Source organism: Branchiostoma floridae, chromosome 12 (genome assembly GCF_000003815.2).
Source record: "Branchiostoma floridae strain S238N-H82 chromosome 12, Bfl_VNyyK, whole genome shotgun sequence".
Classification (NCBI taxonomy): Eukaryota; Metazoa; Chordata; class Leptocardii; order Amphioxiformes; family Branchiostomatidae; genus Branchiostoma; species Branchiostoma floridae.
In genome coordinates this window covers 18838072-18850284 of record NC_049990.1, presented here as the reverse complement: position 1 = coordinate 18850284, position 12213 = coordinate 18838072, and the positions used below count along the sequence as shown (strand labels likewise).

Here is a 12213-nt window from a genome sequence, read left to right as displayed (position 1 = left end):
AACCACCGTCCGTCGACTCGATATCCCCAAATACCCGGCTTTTAAAACAACGGATATAGGTTGCCACACGGATAAAGGTGAACTAGTCTTATGTCAATTTGCACTTCCAGTGGAGGAGGCTACGAGGCCGTTATGGGCATATCTAACCTGGAATCCAGACGAGTCTGCGGCTATCTCCAAAGAAACGGCTGGGTTGACCGACTAACGCGCGCCATTCTTGTAGAGTTCACGACCTACAACGCCAACAGCAACCTTTTCGGGACGGCGAAGTTCCTACTCGAGTTCGGGGCGATGGGTGCGGCCATGATAGGATATCACGACATCGACGTTTTGCGGCTGTTCAACCACATGGGCCCATTTGGAATAATGGTGGTGGTGTTTGAGTTGGTTTACATCGGGTATCTTGCCTTCTCCGTTTTCAAGGTATTCTGCTTTCTTTGCGATACCGATTTATATCGAGCATAAAGCTCTTAGCCCCTTCGTAGTAATCGTTGGCTCAAACTTTCGCTTGCTAACCGCGTAAAAAAGATTGGGTCACCTGTATTTTCGGAGAATAGTGCCCAGGCTATGTGGCTAGCAAGCGAAAATATTGAATCATACAAATGATAGCACCCAGGCTATAAGAAGCTCTATTACTGCAAGAAAAAGTACAGTGACTTACGTAACTATAGACTTCAAAATAGAAAGGAATAGTAATTGTTAGCAATTGGGTTTGAAAAAAGAATCATTAGCAGAAGTTTCTCACTCACACTCACTCAGTCTCATAGCTAGTAGCCGCAGTCTATCTTGTAGAATACATTTACTTTTTATTCTGGTATATGCGACATAGAATACATTATACAGACGCATCAAAGAAGTCCTTTCTACGATCCAAACACTATTTCATCATACATGATGTAAAGAAAACATGCATCGTGTCATGTACGTAGGTAAATATGTGTAATATTGATAGAGAGTGAACACGTTTTTTTCCTATGTCATTTCAGGAGACCAAGAAGTTGCGGCAGCAGCGCTGTTCGTACTTCAGCGACCCCTGGAACGTGCTGGAACTTCTCATCATCGCTACGTCACTGACTGGAATCATCCTCTACATCTTGAAGGCGGTTCACACGAGTTCAACTCTTTCTGCTCTCAAGGAAGAAGGGGGTAGATTCATTAGCTACTTGTATTTTTTGTATTACACAATGAGAAAGTTGTTAAGCATTAAATACGATTACATCTTCAACCTATACTCGTATGTAACACTTTGTCAAATTCCAAGAGCCGATGTTTCGCACCTATGTTGTATAAGGCCACGTTGATTTCATTATACGGATGACATCCTTGGGAACCCCATACTGGTTCAGTCGTTCAGGATACATAGTTGGAAAAATAACTGAACACATAGAGTATGCTGAACAATAGATTCTCTATCTTTGTTCTTTCACATCTTCTTCAATGAGTTGGGACATACTTTTTGATTCTATAACATTGGTTGCCGTTTTCCGATATTTTTTGCGATTTACAAAAATATGTGCTCATTTTCGGTCGAAAACAATCAAATCAATATTTTCTAATGCAAAAATGTGACCCTTTTCGTATTTTTTTCTTGACAGATAAGTTTGTGAGTTTCCAAAGCGTGTCCGTGGTCTACATGGTCTTCCGCTTCGTCCTGTCCATGGTCGTGTTCCTGTCCACACTGAAGTTCATGAAGCTCCTCAGGTTCAACAAGAAGATCTCTCTCCTGTCGGCGACTCTGCGCCACAGCACCACCATGATGGTTCCCTTCGTGGTGCAGTTCATGCTGGTCTTCTTCGCCTTCGTGCACTTCGCTTTCATCGTATTTGGAGGAGGTTCTTTGAAGTTAGTCCTTTTGTCATATATAAAGCGTACACGGATTTCTGCTAGGACACACCATGACCATGTTTCATGAAATTCGTGTGAAAAACAACATACGAGATGCACTTCTAGTAATCAATCCACTTCGAAACACATTGTAAACTACACATTATACTGTATGCTCATACTTTGAGATTTAAGAGCTTACTTGGAGGCACAAAATCGTTTTGTAGTCGTTGCAAACACATTTTGGGAGTTTTGTTTGTTCTGCAAACCTAGTCAACCACCTCATGGCAAAACACACCAGGTTTGTATTGAGAGTACAAGCTGCATATCCAGAGGATTTATTTGATCCTCTCACACCGGGAAGGGTCCATACTCTAATTGAGTAGTGTGGCGGTTTTTTTACGTGCTAGCGCTATAGAGGGGCCTCCCTTTAACGTTATATCCGAGGGACGGCCCTTGACGAGAATAATTTACTCTTTGACGTCTGAGTCGAGTGATGAAATTGCTATTAGAATGCCTCTCCCAGGGGCACAATATCTGTATCCGTCAGGGATTCAAACTTAGTACCTCCAGATTTTGAGTCAACGTTACAACCCTAGCAACAAGGTCATCGTGCCATGACTTAAATCTACTTGGACTAAATTTACTTGTTTTTTGTTCCCATTGCACAGATACAACAACGTCATCAGTGCCGCTGAGACCATTTTCTCTATGACCATCGGGAAGTTTGACCACCAGGAACTGACGGACATCCACATGGTCCTGGGGCCGGTCTTTTTCATCACCTTCATGTTGACTGTATTCCTCGTCATCATCAACATATCCTTCACCATCATCAACGACAGTTTTGTGGAGGTACGAATCCCCCAGCTGATTCATGTAACAAATAAACTAATTGATAAACCGGCTTGTAAATACTAGTAAAGAGATAGCGTTTAATATAAGCGAGTTTCTCACTGGACCATGCTCTTCGGCGATTGTTTGCAAAAAGACTAGTCGCCAACACGTCGCCAACACGTCGCCAACACGTCGCCAACAGGCTGGAATTGGTCTTTGAAAAATCTAATTTGGAGCGGAAACTGTGGATGTGATATTCCGAGCGCGGCCATTTTCTTTGTAGATGTCACGTATACTAGTATTACCCCTGTGTCGCACATAATATAGCAAGCTCGAGAAAATTGGCGAAGAATTCGCAAAGTTGCCGCAAATATTTTGTCGCCAACAGGCGCAGCCCAGTGAGACGTCTGCTTTACTACAATACAATACAATAGGATTGGGTTCGGATTTGAATATCTACATTTTAAATTTCTGAACAAAAGGGTCATTATGTCATGGTTAAAAATAAGGTGTGATTTAAATGATGATGAACTATTCCAACCTTTAGGTGCGAAGTGATATATCCAAGCAGCCTAACGACTACGAAATCATGGACTTTCTGGCGGGTCGAGTGAAGAAAAACCTGAAGGCTGTTGCCGGTATGGTCATAGGAGATGGCCAAGACGACAACCGTGGTAGGTATTGGAGACCAAACATGTGACATTTCTGGTCGTTGTAACGTGTGTAGTCGTTGTAGCGTGCGAAGTCGTTGTACATTGCGTGCGTATACTATTGCTAGTGGTTGGTGACCCTGCCTCTAGGCCAAGAAGTCTTGAGTGAAAATCCAGACTGTGTCACTCAACCCACACATACGCTACTAGAGATAAAGGGTTGCAGTCTTTGGGATGGACGTAAAACCGTTTTACATTGTTTATTGTACACTTGTTTATTGGGCTATGGGAGTTTCCCCAGTATAGTCAAGTAGCTTTCATCAACCATGAACCTAAGACACAGGCAACTCTCTTTTCTCAGTCAGGACCATTCGAGGAGTAGCTCATCTGTGTACTGAGTTATTTTGAGCTTAACTCGATCGGTATCACTTTGATTTTCAAAAGAGTCTAAGTTTCGGTTCGTTGGGTCGGTATGCTATGTATTATCGTGGACATTTAATTGTAAGATGATGTCCTATTCTATATAATGTCCATGGTATGGCTGACGTATAGTTATGAAGACTATGTTATCCTTGTGGCAAATCCTACATAACCTATGGTATTTTGATGATAATGATGTTTTTATCTTCCAGACCCAGTGTATATTGAGTACACCACGGAATGTATCGTGGACCGTGTGGACATGCTGTACCGGCGGGCGTCCAATCTCTATGTGCAGGACGTCCTGGATGGGCAGGCGGAGTTCATCGTGGACGAGTACATCCGGAGCACCTGGCGGAGGTAAGTTTTCTTGCCTTATTTTATTTGTATCCGGATCCGAGAGGTATTGTTTTCGGTCTTCGTGTTTGTATGTCTTTGTGTGTGTTCGCAATTATTTTAACATTGCAGACCGGCAACAGGATTGAAAGCGAAATGGTGTAATTCGAGACTTACAGCATGGGAAGGCTAGTTTGGTCCGGGTCCAAAGTTGGTGCCGCAGGCTTGACCAAAGTCCCACAGAAAAACAGGAAAATGGATAAGCAGATTTAGCGATAAATTTGCAAAAGTGAATAAAACGTAGGCATTTTTAAACACGCACACTGGATTAATCACGAACGTATGGGGCTTCATCAGAATGATGTGCTTTGTTCTATATGCGTTTTCAGTCATTTGGCGTAAACTGCGTTTCTAGTACATACCCATATGCACAGTGCCGATTAGACAGAATAAAGGCAATTGAATGTTCACCAGTCTTCACAATTATGTTCACTACGCATCACGTGATGAATCGAGCCATACTGGGTAGTCTAAAGTTGAAAAGACCTTCTCCACCAAATGTAGCACCATATGTGGACTAATCAGTTTCTACATTATTCTCCGCAGACGGCTCAGTATAGACGACGATTTCGACACGCCCCACTGGGACCCCGAGACTGTCAGCGTAAGCAGCTTTCAGCACCAGCCCGGCCCTACAACGGGGAAGTCTGACGAAGGCTACGTGTATGTGGACCATCCACAATATGACTAATCTCCAAGCAGATCATACGGTAGCATTAAATAGTATCAAAAGCTGTCAGAGGAGTGGAGCCGGCCTAGGAGCGTGTTTGGATAGCTACAGGGGTAAATGTACACCGCTTGTCTGACTACACTCCTTGGCCAGTTTGGTACTATCTCATCGTACTATGCCATCGTAGGATCTATTTGGAGATCAGATACGACAGCTATTGTATTGTAGATAAAATAGAAAATAGATGTCTTTCCTACCACACCTTTCGATCCTTGAGGGTCCATTTCTTACGACCCTGTCACATAATATAGGAGAATCTGTCATAGAGGCCGACTAGTCTGCGGGCTCTAAATGAGATTTTCGACTGTCACAGTAATACGCCCGATGTTCTCTTGATCTTCGCGCGATTGCTCACAGGTCATTGAGCCTCGTAGATCAATACCCTCGACTCTCGGACGACTTTATGTGCTTTATGACGATGGTCTGATCTCTTCTTGCAGGTCTGAGTTTAACATGTATTACACAGCCCATTATACCAGTACTTATCAAACACCTTTGATACACTGCCAATTATTTATTAATATTACACCTGTCTTAAAACGGAACATGTTGATCCAACTCAAACGTTGTCCTTGAAATATTGCTTTGAATGTGTGAATTCAAATGGAAGTAACTATCGGTACTTGTTTCTTGATCTAATGGCTAGTAGGTGAATATACTTAACATTATAATTAGTGCTATTTTAAGCCTTCTTTAGATATGTAAATTGAAGACATTGTTGTTCTATGTGTTGCATTTTGCCATTTATTGTATATCTATCAATTGTCATGCATGTTCAATGTGATATCTGTCATATGATGGCCCAAATTATTTCGGGTAACTGTACACGTTGTTGCTGACACTGCACTGAAACCATCAGTGTATCAATCTTAAAATAACTCCTTCCTACCTAGAGTGGTGTGATTACATTGTGTAGACTATTCATGTTTGTCTTTCTTGCACGTAATATAAGCGCTTTGTGCACATGTGGTGTTAAAATGTAGATAATACATGTGTAGTTGAGAATAAACATGATGTGTTGCATCTCAATCGGGTACTTGTTTTCTGTCTATAGGCTTCATGGTGGTAAAATATGAAGTTTACCTCTCGATACGGTGCAATTATAACCATGTATACCTTTGAGTTTGTTCCACAAGAAACCGCACGAAAATCATTTGAAGAGAAACTCTTGAATTTGTACTTTTTCGTGTATTTTATTTTCTACGCACTACTTTCACAATAGTCACACAAATACAGGCAGCGTTTCTTTGACTAATTGAATACTTCCTTTTACTGTTACAACATATGCTTCTGACATTGAAGCAAGTATTCCATTGAAGCAAGTTTTGCACTTCAACTACACATCTGTACTATTGTTATTTACTTCATCTTTGTAGACATGACAGATAATAAGTTCTTATTCTTTTCATTGGTCTGGTAACTTCTCCAAAAAACAAGACCATACTGGCTCCATTATTTGGATGTCATCTAGCTTCATCCTTTTCCAAAAAATGTTTTCTACCATATCGTAAAAGGTACAAACCAGCTGAAAGATCAGAGAATGAATTTAAATGGATTCAATAAATTCAAATTCAATCAAAATAGATTGCAAATGGATGTAAAAACAATGTTGGAAAACGGATACTGTTATCATATAATGTCGTAGAATTCTACAGTCAATACGTTCTCAACATACTAATACATCATTCTACAGATTTACCATAAACATGTACAACAATCTGCTTCATACGCCTAGAAATGTTAAAACATCTGACTTAAAGTAATTCTGTTCAACAGATGTTCATGTTACCTTACGTTTTGGGCCAGTAGGTCATAAATGATACAGAATGAGATCAAAGTTCAAATGTACGTACAATCAAATTATAAAATGTACTTTTACAGAAATAAGTTCAAATTCAATCAAAATAAATTGCAAAAACAATGTAAAAACAATGTTTGAAACGGATACTATCATGACATAATGTAGAATTCTACAGTCAATACCGAAGTCCACAAAGGTGGGAATTATAAAAAGAATTAACAATTTTTGTACGAAATACTCTGTGTGTTTACTAATAGTCGTCTATCCATTTGTTCAATCTTCCTGACCACTTATATTTCACAATGAAGACAATTTGTTTGATTTATTTATTTGCTTAACTGTTGGGGTTCACAGAGGATGTAATCCATGCAGTTGAATGAACATGGCCTTAAGGAAAATGCAATCAATAGATTTGATGCAGTTGTCGTGCACTAAAACTGTCTTTGTGACAATAAATACAGATTTACAATAAACATGTAAAATCTGCTTCATAAGCTTAGAAAATTAAAACATCTGACTTAATGTCAAGTCTGTTCAACAGACGTTCATGCTACCTTAAGTGTAAGTCATAAATGTATGGCCACAAAAGTGTAGGTCTTAAATGATACAGAATGAGATCAAAATTTAAATGTACAGACAAATCATAAAAAGTAACATCACGGAAATAAATCCAATTCAATAAAAGCAAGTTGCAAATAGATGTAAAAACAATGTTAGAAAACGGATACTATTACGATGTAATGTCATAGAACTCTACAGTCAATACCAAAGTCCTCGATGATGGGAAATATAAAAAGAATTTTAACAAAATTGTACGAAATACTCTCTGTGTGTTTAGTAATAGTCGTCTAGGCTTTTGTTCAATCTTCCTGACCGCTTATATTTCACAATGAAGACAAGTTGTTTGCTTTATTTGCTTCAATGTTGGGGTTCCCAGAGGATGTTACCCATGCAATTGAAGGACAAGACCTTATGAAAAACGTTTTAAGTAGGTTTTATGCAGTTGTCGTGAACTAAAAACTTTTCTGTGACAATGAATACGTTCTCAGCATACTAACACATCCTTTTACAGATTTGCAATAAACATGTACAGCTATCTGCTTCATAAGCTGAGAAAACATTAAAACATCTGACTTATATCAAAACTCTGTTAAACAGATGTTCATGCAATCTTATGTTATGTACAAAAAAGAAACATTGTCAAGTGTTAGCCGGTATGGAAAATGTATGGCAATACTCCTCCAAGTCCTTTTATAGGCGTTTAGCTCTTTGAAGATATAAGAAATTCCACAGAAGCAAAATCGTTAACTTTAGAGTCCAAACATTTGACAACATTTTGACGATTTTTGCAATCTCCGCGGATCACTAAATTAAGTTTTTATAATCTCCATCTTCTCCATTAGTCTCTTAATGATATTTCAATGAAATCGTATGAATGATAATTTGTTTCTTGTTAACCAGATGACTGTTAGTCTTCTTTTTGAAATGGGGATTTTACCATTGTGTTTACACATTGATATGCAGAGACTTCAGCTAGTGCAGTATGTCCTGTGCCATAAGATAGATTTGTAGCATCCAAGGTTTTAGTGATGGCCAGAGACTGACCCTGTCCTGTATGATCATGACCAATGGTCACTACAGCAGATGTGGTGTTTGTGTTGGTTTCAGTGATGGCCTGAGACTGACCCTGCCTTGTCTGATAATGACCATGGGTCACTAAAGTAGCTGTGGTGTTTGTGTTGGTTTCAGTGATGGCCAGAGACTGACCCTGCCCTGTCTGATCATGACCAATGGTCATTACAGTAGCTGTGGTGTTTGAGTTGGGTTCAGTGATGGCCTGAGACTGACCCTGCCCTGTCTGATCATGACCAATGGTCATTACAGTAGCTGCGGTGTTTGAGTTGGTTTCAGTGATGGCCAGAGACTGACCCTGCCCTGTATGATCATGACCAATGGTCATTACAGTAGCTGTGGTGTTTGAGTTGGGTTCAGTGATGGCCTGAGACTGACCCTGCCCTGTCTGATCATGACCAATGGTCATTACAGTAGCTGTGGTGTTTGAGTTGGGTTCAGTGATGGCCTGAGACTGACCCTGCCCTGTCTGATCATGACCAATGGTCATTACAGTAGCTGTGGTGTTTGAGTTGGGTTCAGTGATGGCCTGAGACTGACCCTGTCCTGTCTGATTATGACCATCGGTCATTGACGAAACCTCTGTGTCTGTGTTGCTTTCAACAACATTGGGATTTACTGACAAAGGAGGATTCTTGGCCCTCTTCTTTCGCCAGATTGTGAGAATGATGATACTTATCAGCACAACACCAGCTACTGGGCCGCAGATAGAGGCAACGAGAGCAGGTAGGGATAAACTAGGAGATGCTTCATGGGACTGACTGCTGACTTCGGCTTTGTCTGAAGTACTTGCAAGGAGCGGAGCTAATGTTGCTCTTGTTTTGCCTGCAGAGCGCGCATTGTGTTTGAAGTACCAGTGATAGCGAAATATGACAGTGCCATTGTAACACTTGTTAGCACTTTCAAATGGGCCAAAATTGGGCTGTGAGGCAGAAGTTGAACCTTCAGAGCAAGCTGTTGGACCAAGACTGATTTCTGTGTTGCCAAATGAAGAAGATGTTGGCACTGGAGATGAAGGGAACGACGAGGTTTGCATATGAATTGTAGTCGGTATTGAAATCGTTGTCTCTTCGCAAATCAATTCTTCAGGATTGACATCTATAAGCTTGTGTCCCTGGAATTTGGCAGGTTGGGCACAGATTATCTGTTTTTGCAAGCGTTCGGAATTGATTATTTTAATCCTGATGTGAGTCACTCTACAGTCACACATCCAGGGGTTCTCGCCAAGTTGTATGCCCCAAAAAGATGTTAACCGATCAGAGACTGATGGTGGTATGACAGATATGTTGTTTGACTTGAGTATCAAACGTGCGTATATGGGCAGATTTGCAAACGTACCAGGCTGAATATTTGTTATCTGGTTGTTCTGCAGGCACAGCCATTGAAGCTGCGTTAGATTTGCAAATACACCAGGCTGAATCTCTCTTATTTGGTTGTTCTCCAGTTTCACCACTTGTAGCTGGGGCAGATTGTTAAATGCACCTGGTTTAATCGTTGTTATCTGGTTGGCCCACATGTACAACTTTTGTAGCCGGGGTAGATTTGCAAATGTACCCGCTTGAATCGTTGTTATTTTGTTCGTGTCCAGATACAACAGGTTTAGGTGGATTAGATTTGCGAACAAACCAGGCTGAATCATTGTAATCTGGTTGTTTGACAGTCCCAACCATTGTATCTGGGGTAAATGTGCAAATGTACCAGACTGGATATTTGTTATTTTGTTGCCAGACAGGATTAACCTTTCGAGACTTTTTAGATTTGCAAATGCACTCGCCTGAATGTCTAAAATATTGTTATTGTTCAGCCACAACGTTGTGAGTTGGATAAGACTTCCGAAAGCACCAGGCTGAAGCATTGCTATCTGGTTCTTGCACAATAACAACTCTTCGAGCCGGGTTAGATTTGCGAATGCCCCAGGCTGAACACTAGTTATCTGGTTACCTGTTAAATCTAACATGTAGATGGATATCGGGAGGCCCCTAGGGATGCTGGTGAGGCCCAGGTTGACGCACTTGCATGGTGATGATGGTGCACAGCCGCAGCCAGCTTCCGGCTTGTTGGCCTCATTCAGGATGATGAGAAGAAAAATTAGGAGGCGTCGTAGTTTTCTCCCCATGGTGCACTGCTACCAAAGCTGAACAGGAAAATGAATCTCTTTTGTAAAGTCTCGCCAGCTTCATGTCATATATATATATTCTCAACTGGGAAATCTACAGTTAAAAAGGTCAAACGTCGCTCATACAGGAGACATAATGTTGTCAGGCTAAAATTGTCCTCCCAGCCAGCAAGTAGTCTTCTCCTTGACCTATCGTATTACGCTTAACCCTATTCAGCCCTGGGGGGGGGGGGGGGGGGAGGCTTTGATGCTGCCAATGTCAAAACGGCTTACACTGGGGTGCCCCCAAAACCCCGGTCTGGATAGGGTTCGACGCAAGAGCACAAGAGATGTAATTGTTGTGGCCTAAAAAAAAGACCTAGGAATAATTCCAAATATTCTGGTTGACTCTTACAGACAGAAATCGCCTTGCAACTGTCCTTTTAGCATACCTGCTTCCGTAGCCGTCCCCTTATGGTGTATAACAAAGTTTCCAATTACTGTGGTCATATTATTTACTTGTGTTGATTGTCTGAAACAGGTTGCTTGAATATTAATATTGAGGTTGTTTACTCTTTTTGCTGACGTTTCCTGCCTTTATTTGCACCTTCTAGATGAAGAAATCGGCTGAAGGATAGCAAATGCAATATCTACTAAGATTGCAATCCATGTCCCCAATGTTAACTATACTGTCAGACTACAAAATGGCCTGTCAAGCCCCTTTGTTTCCACATGCGGAGTAAGGCAAGGCTGCAATCTCAGCCCATTATTATTCAATATGCTCATTAACGACCTACCTCAATGCTTTGACGATAAATGTGACGCCGCAATTTTGAATTCTAAATCACTAAACTGTCTATCTTTGGCAGATGACTTAGCCTTGATCTCATTGTCGAAAGAGGGGCTTCAGACTTGTATCAATAACCTGGAATGTTATTGCAACAAATGGAAATTAAGGGTTAATGTCTCTAAAACTAAACTTAGTCTAAAGTAATTGTTTTTACAAAAGGTAATATCAACAGATTATTTAACAAATTCTATATATATGGCAAAGAAATACAAGTAACCGACAGTTATACTTACCTTGGCATTCCCCTGACTTCTCTCAGAAAAAAACAACAACATTCCAATTCATTTAGGATTAAGCCTTTTCAACAAGTTTGTACTGCCAATTTTACTGTACGGAGCCGAACTCACATGTTGTGACCAAACTTCTAAAGCAATCAAAATTATTGTATCAAACCAAATTGCAGAATCTTCACCCAAAACTGTTTTCTCTTCCTTTTTAAACAAACTCCATTTAGATGGAGGTCTCCCTGCAACCGTTAGAAAGAGTGTGTCTTCGGACCTCGCTCATACTTACGTCGTCCATTTTAAGAAAAGATCAGACAAGGATAGTTTATTGAGACTTGCATCTGGAATGAAATTAGAAAATGACAACTTCGCAATTGAAAATATACGACTTTCTTCACATACTAGTATCCCAGAATTTGATATCATTGACATGAGTTTCCAAAAATTTTTTACTCGGAGTACATGCGAAATCATCAAATGACGGCATACGTGGTGAGTTAGGAACCTTTCCCATTTCGATCAATGCTGAGATACAATTAATCAGATACTGGCACCGACTAGCAAACTTACCCGAAGATTCTTTACTCCGTGAAGCATATGATGTTTTACTTTCCGGTGAATACGATTGGACAAATCACGTAACTGACATTCTCAACTATAATGGTTTTGGACATGTATGGACAAACCCGAGGTCGTATCACATTGATATACTAACCGACCAATTACGACTCCGTTTACAGGATATATACATACA

The 12213-nt window shown here is 40.6% G+C and overlaps 1 protein-coding gene across 1 annotated transcript; it reads left to right on the top strand.

Annotated features, from left to right (window-relative positions):
- Positions 1-113: 113 nt before the first annotated feature.
- Positions 114-5913, top strand: LOC118427685 (polycystin-2-like). The gene is made up of 7 exons (XM_035837581.1): positions 114-423; positions 987-1146; positions 1596-1842; positions 2496-2679; positions 3209-3335; positions 3944-4091; positions 4674-5913. Exons 1-7 carry the CDS (start codon positions 133-135, stop codon positions 4816-4818), a joined length of 1302 nt encoding a protein of 433 aa, XP_035693474.1. The 5' UTR covers positions 114-132; the 3' UTR covers positions 4819-5913.
- Positions 5914-12213: the final 6300 nt, after the last annotated feature.